Source organism: Suricata suricatta, chromosome 17, assembly GCF_006229205.1.
Source record: "Suricata suricatta isolate VVHF042 chromosome 17, meerkat_22Aug2017_6uvM2_HiC, whole genome shotgun sequence".
Taxonomy (NCBI): Eukaryota; Metazoa; Chordata; class Mammalia; order Carnivora; family Herpestidae; genus Suricata; species Suricata suricatta.
In genome coordinates, this window is record NC_043716.1 from 34870162 (window position 1) to 34878215 (window position 8054).

The following is an 8054-nucleotide window of genomic DNA, read 5'->3' on the forward strand; positions in this document are numbered from 1 at the left end:
TCCCTGACCTTGGAGCCCTGTGGTGTAGGGATGAACGTGCCTAGGGAGGAAAGGGACCTCGAACGAAGGCAGGCCCCAGCCCCGGTCTGGCTTGCCTGGTCGAGATGACCCAGGCTAGGTGGGAAGGGAAGGATTCAGCTTGGAAGGCAGCCACTGGGAGAAAACTGGAGGGAAGTGCCACATGTGGGGACATCTCCCTTTGGGGCTTGAGGGCGAGATGCAAGATAATCCCTCTACTTTGGAAATTCTGCAGGCTTGTTCCATTCTGTGTTTGTGTGTCTCTCTAATTTGCTCTCTTCTGCTTTCTGACTCACAACGGGTCTCTAGGGAAGGAGGAAGGAAACCTTTACTGTGAGAGGTGGGGTCCTGGGAGGGGATATTTGGGCGCAGGGGAAACAGAAAGAGCACAGGTCGCCCGCTGACCACCGCGCTGGTGGAGAAGCAGAGGCTGTAACGTCCCCGAGCTGCCAGTAGAGTCCGCCTTAGACCAAGTTCACAGCCAGGCTCGGGCCTTTGAGGCGCCAGCGAGCGGCTGTGCAAGGTGGCCCTGGGCCCGCTGGGTCTCTCATGGCCTGGACACTGAGCTCTCTTTCCAGCCCTTTGGGGACTGTGGCTCCCTCTGCTCTCAAGGAAACCTTGCTCCAAGCTCTCTCCACTCTTCACCCCAGAAACTCCCTTCTCCAGGTCAGCCGCCGCGTCTTACCGCAGCCTGTGTCCCCACGCGCCCCAGCAACCGCGTCCCACTCCGGGACAAGAATGGACAGGGTGGGTCATCCAAAGCCTTTCCGGGCACTCCACAGAAGAGACCGGTGAAAATGCGGGAAGTGGGGTGGAGGCTTTTTCTAAGGAGTTATTTAATAATCAAAAGACTCCTCTCGCCCAGATCTAAGGCCCTTATCGGAGGCTGGGGAGCGTGGTGAGTGGGGGAGGGGCACAGAAAGCGTTTTGTGCTTGGGCTTCTGCAGCCAGCGGTGCGGCAGAATGAGACCCTGGGCCGTGAGGCCAGTGTTATTGCCAGAGGGGTCGCAAAGTTGGAGGGTCAAAAGTTTACCGCGTGCGTGATCGGGCAGTGGCGTCTAGCGGCAGGACCGGGCTGGGCAAGGGGAGGAGGCTGTGTGAGTGGGGAGAGGAGAGAGGGAGCAAGGGGTGCTGGAGGTAAGGAAGGCGTGTGCTTGGGGAGTGGGGGAGTGAAGCTGGGGAGGAGAGGGAGATACCTGGGAAAGGAGAGACTGGGGTAGGGGAGAAACCCTTCTCCAAACCCCCGGAGCCGGTGGGGTGGGGAGCAGCACAAAAGAGCACTGGGGGCATGGTGAATCCTCGGCACAATTTTCTCTCCCAAAGATAACCTTTAAGTCACCATATAAAATTTAATTAAAACCTACCCAGCCGCACACATTAAAAAAAAAAATCCAATTACCCACACGTCCTTGCAGGACATTTGATGGGGCCAAAGAAGGCTTCCAAGGTGAAGGCCTGCTGCTCACCAATGTCAGCCCTACCCTGCTTCCCCCTAAAGGGGCCGAACAGCTGACCCACCCCCAACTCCCCCTTTGCCCCCAGGCAGTCCTGGTTCCTTCACAGGGATCCCTAGCCCCCAGGCTGGGTCTTGGCAGCTGGAGCCCCTGACTACGGACCAGGACTGGAGGGTTTCTGAACTCCCATTCCTCTTCCCAAATTGCTTGGGTTTAAGAAGTTGAATATTGAAAGCTGGCTGGCTTGCTAATTCTCATACTCTCTCCCAAACCTCCACTTGTGTGTTCATCTAGAATCCCTCTCTTCCTAGAGGAGGGAGGGGAAATGAGAAGGAAAACTACTGAATGGCCGCATAGAGATCTTTTTAACGTGTTGAAACAAGCGACCTGAAATGAACCTCCGAATCCATGCATTAGGCTCAGCTCATAAGTAAAATGTTTACGGGGACTCTGTAATTATAACACCAGGGCCTATGCCTGTTTTTGGTCTTTAAATGACGGTTTGTTGTGTTATGAAATGTCTTCCTCGTCTCTCCTAAGCATTGCGTATAGGAGGTGCGCTGTGGGGGTTTGTCCTGAGAGAAGAGAGAGAACCTGAGAGTTTTCATAAAGATGCCTTGAAATATGGTCGGAAGAGACAACAACTTAATGTCAAATTTCAAAACAGTTTGCCTCAGGGTTTGTCTAACCGATTGGGTGCGGGTCCCCATTTCTGCTCAGCCCTGGCACAAGTTTCTCTGGGGAGTCAGGCCAGGAAGGAATTCCTGAAGTCAAGAAGAGGTAGAGGTCAAAGCCTAAACTGGAGATTCTGCCTCTTGTTCCCCCTCTGTGTTTTCCTCCTTTCCAGGACAAAATGCTAGCAAATGTATGGTTCTGTGGACTAGCCTGGAGCCGCCGAAGAGCAGGACGGGGCGTCGGGATGGGGAAAGAGAGTCCTCCGCTGTCCCAGGCCAAGCCAGGTGTTTTGGGATGTTCTCTCCCACCTCCCTGTGCTAGGGGGGTACCTCCCTGCAGACACTCCCCTTAGACTTAAGCTGGTTGGAGGGGGAGTCACCTGACCTACCTCTGCTGGTCCCTTGGAGGCTGGAGAAATGGGAAAGTGTGTTGTTGTTGACAATCTACCAATTCTAGTCTTTGAGACACAAACCAAAGAAAATCTCTGAGTATTTTTAATGCCTCCTTACTTTGCTCCGGTACCTCCCTGTGGTGGTGATGGGGGTAGGTAAGAGAGTTACTGCATAGATGAGAAGTGGTTTTAAACAAAAAGGGGGGTATTGTTTTGTTTTTAAAGGGAAATTAAAGCCTCTGGAAGCCAAGTTCCTAGCTTTGACCAGCACAGTCCAGCTCCTCTCTCAGGATTCTCTGTCTTCCCCAAATGTGCTGGCCCATGGGCCAGATCTCAGCCCCAGGAGGTGGAGGCCGTCATTCCCAGGGTTCTGGAGCCTCCAAAGTTTGGGCAGAAAGGGGGATATCTCTGGTGTTGGGGGATGGAAGAAAGCAGATGGAGTCCGCACCAGGGTTGGCATATAGGCCCTCCTGATGCAGCCACTTAATAGGGAAAGGCAGGACAGACGGGCTCTGGCTGGGGCCTGTTCTCAGGGACCCAGATTCCTAAGGCCAATTTCTACTTCTCCAGGTGCCACCCTCCCTCACAGGCCCCAAAGGAAACCCCTGTAGAATCATGCTATCCTCTCCCACTTTGCCCTGGGAACCAGAACTGAAAAAAATAATAGGAGTGGTGGAATATCAAGGTGAAGGCGGCGCAGGCTGAGTCCCCTCCGAATGGGACTTTTTTGGGGTGGGGGTTGGGTGAAGGGGAGAGAAGGTTCTGGCAAAAAAAAAAAAAAAAGTAAAGCTGGAGAGGATGAGCTGTATCAAATTCCTGCTCCGTCATTTTTCTCCCAAGTAATGACCTGCACAAAATTCAATATGACCGAGCGAACTGCGCCAGCATATTATAGTAACTGCCTGCTCGTGGGGGAGGCCCGGAGAGGGGTGAACCGTAGGTCACGGCGTCTAAAAATTATTAAAATGTTCGAGAGCCTCGAGACGCGCCTTGCTGTTTAACAAAGACTGCCAAAGTATGAGATTAATACGAAAACTTGCGCTTCAGAAACAAAAACACATCAAAAAAAAAAAAAAAAAAGTCTTGTTCCGGCCTCCAAGGAGGCCCGGAGCTGCCGTGCCCGCAGCCGCGGTTCGGTTTTCCGGACACACAATAGTGGACAGGAGCGCGCTCCTCTGCGGCCGAGCGGCCCGAGGGCGGGTCTGCGGCCGGGAGGGCCCGGTGAGTACTCTTGCCCGCTCGCCCTCCGGGCCTTCCAGTCCTCCGGGGCCGCCTCTGGTGCGCGGGCCGACTGGGGGCTCGCCGCCTCGGCCCTTCGGTTTGGTTCCCTCCCTCGATCTGTGCGACAAAAGGTAGCCGATTCCGTGCGGGCTGGGCACGCCCGGGACAGCGACGGGGGCTGAGCAGTGAGAGGTCACTCTGGCAACCTGTGGCTGCCAGGGCGGGGGGGGGGGGGGGGGGGGGGGGGGGGGGGGGGGGGGGGGGGGGGGGGGGGGGGATGGCGGCCGGCGAGCCAGCGAACGAACAACCGACCGGGGAGTACAAGGGAGGTGGCTCGGGACGTGCGCGCAAAGCCCTTGCTTTTTCCTATTTTTATTATGGGTACTCCTGTTAGCATTCTTTTGAGGATGGAGGGGAGAGGCAGCCTCCGGTTTGGGTGAAATCCGTCTAGGGAGTGGCTGATAAACCTTGTCCTCCACCCATGGCGGCTGGGGTGGGGGTGCAGCGCCTCAATGGGATGGGCAGGTGGCGGCTCCCAGGGCGCAGAAGAGAAAATCTCTGCGCTCGGTCGCTAAGATAAGCCATACCCAGTCCCGCAGTGGCTCTGCCTCCCATACCTCTCTCTTGGGGTGCTCAGAGCACCTGGCCTGCATCCTTTGTGAAGTGTAGAGAACCAGAGAGGCCCGGTAGCCAGCCTAGCGGCCCTCCCCAAATTCCGAAAAAGCCGACTGTGTTGGACGGGTTTCAGAGGGCGATTGAGTTGAGAAAGACAGGAGGTATGGGGTGGGGGAGGGGCCTGGCCAGTTGGAATGGGCCTTAGAACCCCAAACTGGACTTTGATAAGACTTGGAAAGACCCCTGCTTGAGGCTGGGGGGGGGGCGCTGGGGGGAGTCCTACCCAAGCATTTGGAGTCTGTGGGCCCAGGGCCAGACTTTAGTAGTCTCCCTAGGTGCCCATATGGTGGGTCTATTGGACCCTCTCTTGGAAAAGGTAATTAAAGAGTGTGTGTGTCTCTGTGTGTGTGTGAGTGAGAGAGAGAGAGAGAGAGAGAGAGATTTTTTCACATATATGCAAGTCAGCCTTGCTGGGAGAGTGTGGTGTTAGAAATCAGGCCCGGAGTCTAAATTTGGCAATCTGGATTTAGGATAGAAAATCAGAGGGTCTCTGGACCTAGTTTCTGGCAAGGGGGAGCACTCCTCCTATCCACCTGCAAGGGCCGCAGAATTGGGTATGGGCAGAGACTTCTGGAATGTGGTGGTTAGAGGGTTGTTTTTTGTGTGTGTTGTCGTTGTATTTGTTAATGAAATTGATTCGATGATTCTGATTCTGACTTGCTCACTAGGGATGCAAGTTATTTCTCAGAGTGATGGGGAACTGGGCAAGGCAGAGGCTTTCTCGGTGCCAATTCCCCTAACGCTGTGATGGCTCTCAGCATTCAGTCTAGGACCCAGTTCCCTCCAGCTCAGTCCCCAGTCTCCCAGTTTAGTATAGTCAGCAGTTACTGGGGCTCAGGAAGTTCATTCAGAACCCCTAGGTTCCCCCCAGGTTTCTCAGGTCCCCATTTTGGTTGCACTGCCAGCGACCCTAGCAGGTGGCAGAATGAGCAAATTTAGACAGAGAGAGTCTGCCTGGGGCCGGGGAGGTGGGGGAAACGGGGTCCCTCGCACACTTAAGGGATAATCCCCCTTTTCTGGCCCCAGGAGGTTTGGGAGGCTGGGAGGGGCCGGAATATCATCTGGCTGCATCTTTTATGGTGCCTCACTGCCCTTCATTCGGAAATGAAACGCCTTTGATCTTTTTCTCAGGTTGTAAACGGAATTGCCCGTCATTAAATATCCGGGGCCCCATCTGTTTGGTCTCCCAGCATTTTTCTTTACAGCTGTTTCTCTCTTTTTTTACCATTGAATTTTTCCAAAAGGACTTTTATGACACCTCCTTCACACCCAGCCGCCTCTCCCTCCTCCCTTTGCTGAGAGGCGCCTTGGAAAATATCTAGATATTCGTTTGATGGCAAACTAAAGGCTGCGAGGGGCTCCGAGGAACCGATTGGGGTTTTGTTTATTTTTGAGGAAAAAAAAAAAGTAAAAGTCCTGGGGGGAGGGGAGGGGCGCGAGGGCACCCAGAAGGGCCTGATTCTGACTATACTTGCAGCCTCAGGATGACCCTACCTCCTTTTGTGCTTAGCTAATGTTTACATCTCATAATTCATGCGCCGCCCAGGGTTGCGCGGCGGCCTCGAGGTTCGCGTCCCTTTGCGGACCGGCTGTTTCAATTTCTCTCTGATAGAAGAGAAAGAGAGTTGAAAACCTTGTAATCCCCAGAATGGACCCGCAGTGCCTTTTCCTGCTCCCAGAGCTCAAAAGTAGAACAAAACGAAATAAAATCAAAGCACTGAAACCACACCCCAAACGAAGAAAGCGCGGAAAGTGGGAGAACTGGAAAATTTCTGGGCCAAGAAGATCTGTCTGTCTTCTGTATATACCCTGTAGATCCGAATTTGTGTAAGGAATTTTGTGGTCACAAATTCGTATCTAGGGGAATATGTAGTTGACATAAACACTCCGCTCATTTTTTTCCCGAAGAAAAAAAAATTTTTCTCCCAAATGAGGACCATCCGGTGATTGACCACACGAAGACTCCTTCCTTTTTCTTTCTTCTTTCTTTTCCTCCCTCATTGGTTAGAGACAGAGGAATCATCTACTCGAAATCTACCATGCCTGCCCCTGGAAGCTTGGTCCCTTTTCACTTCTCTTAATAGGTTAATATTGGTGGTGTTTTAATTTTATCCTCTCCCCCAAGCCCACTAATTCTCTATTCTGGGATTGGGGAGGCTTTAGTGACAATGTGGGGGGGGGAAGACTATTGTCGTCAGTGGGCGAAGGGACAGAAAATCGCTTTTCAAAGGGATGTTGAGGTTTCCTTTTCGTTTGGGATCAGAGCAAGATGCCCTAGATTTACGCAGTTACGAAGGGGTGTTTTCTGTGTGTGGGTCACCCCCAAGGCTCCTACCCCCGGCATCATAAGGATGTGAGATTTCTCTTCGCTGCAGAGGCAGCTGCATTAGCCGCAATTAGAACGTCTGCACACTGTGGTTAGCATTGCTCCGGTGGTTCTGGAATTAGCAAATTGCTATTCAGTGTGCTCTCAAAAGTTGCAAGATTTTTACTCCTGCGCGTGTTCAGAGTGGGAAACCAAGTCGTGTCTCCCCGCCTGGGCCGCGTCGAGCAAGGGGAGGAGGAGTGGATAGGAGAGGGGAACGGAAGGACTGACTGACACAACCAAACTAATAGCGCAGCTAAATGCGATTTGGAAGGCGAGGTCTCCCCGAATTAGTGCATGAATTTCCTATCGATCCGCCCGCGGTTCCATTCATCTCTGACAAGTCCCTCCGTGCACCCGCCTGCTTGCTCCCGACGCCTCCTCTCTCACTCCCTACCCCTCCCCGGGCGACTGCAGAGAAAAGCCCGGCGCTCCGTGCCTCTCGCCCCCAATGTGGGCTCCCCTCTCCAGGAGGAGCCCCCAGGCTGCCTTAACTCCCCACACAGACTCCTGGGCTCCTCGCCTTCTAGAGGGGGGGGGCTATGGAAGGCAGAACATGTGGGGCCGAGGTGAGGCAGGACAGAAGGGGCTGCACCGGGAACCCCAACTTCCGAGGGGATCCAGAATTGTTCTCTGCCCAGCGTCCCAACTGGCCCTCCGGCGGCAACCTGCCTTGTTCCCTCCACTTCTCTCTCTCCTTCTCTCTCTCTTTCTCCCAGTTCCCGGAGAGAGCTTGGCGAGGAGGCGGTCGCCCCGAAGGAGCCCTATGTAAATCCTGGTGTTGGGTGGGTGGGGAGGGGGAAAGAGAAGAAGGGGAAATAAACCTCTTTGGCTGGAGTAGGGTCCGGGTGAGCAGATTTCCTTATCCGGGAATCGCAGGCGGGGCGGCCATTGGCTCCGGGGATCACGTGGGCCCCTAACTTTGTTCACTTGACAGTAAGTAGGAGGGCTTTCGGAAACAGGAAAACGAGTCAGGGGTCGGAATAAATTTTAGTATATTTTGTGGGCAATTCCCAGAAATTAATGGCTATGAGTTCTTTTTTGATCAACTCAAACTATGTCGACCCCAAGTTCCCTCCGTGCGAGGAATATTCACAGAGCGATTACCTACCCAGCGAGCACTCGCCGGGGTACTACGCCGGCGGCCAGAGGCGAGAGAGCAGCTTCCAGCCGGAGGCGGGCTTCGGGCGGCGCGCGGCGTGCACCGTGCAGCGCTACGCGGCCTGCCGGGCCCCCGGGCCCCCGCCGCCTCCGC

At 54.2% G+C, this 8054-nt stretch overlaps 2 protein-coding genes across 2 annotated transcripts in view; both read left to right on the forward strand.

Moving 5' to 3' along the window:
- Positions 1 to 570: 570 nt before the first annotated feature.
- The window catches only part of HOXB3 (homeobox B3), a 36306-nt gene continuing 28822 nt past the window's right edge, over positions 571 to 8054 (forward strand). The window contains exon 1 of the mRNA XM_029927014.1: positions 571 to 684. The gene's annotated coding sequence lies outside the window, so the exon portion shown is untranslated. The remainder of the gene's footprint in view (positions 685 to 8054) is intronic.
- HOXB4 (homeobox B4) overlaps positions 7626 to 8054 on the forward strand; it is a 1956-nt gene continuing 1527 nt past the window's right edge. Inside the window, exon 1 of the mRNA XM_029929224.1 lies at positions 7626 to 8040. Within this exon, the coding sequence (XP_029785084.1) occupies positions 7823 to 8040 (218 nt within the window). The 5' untranslated portion in view covers positions 7626 to 7822. The remainder of the gene's footprint in view (positions 8041 to 8054) is intronic.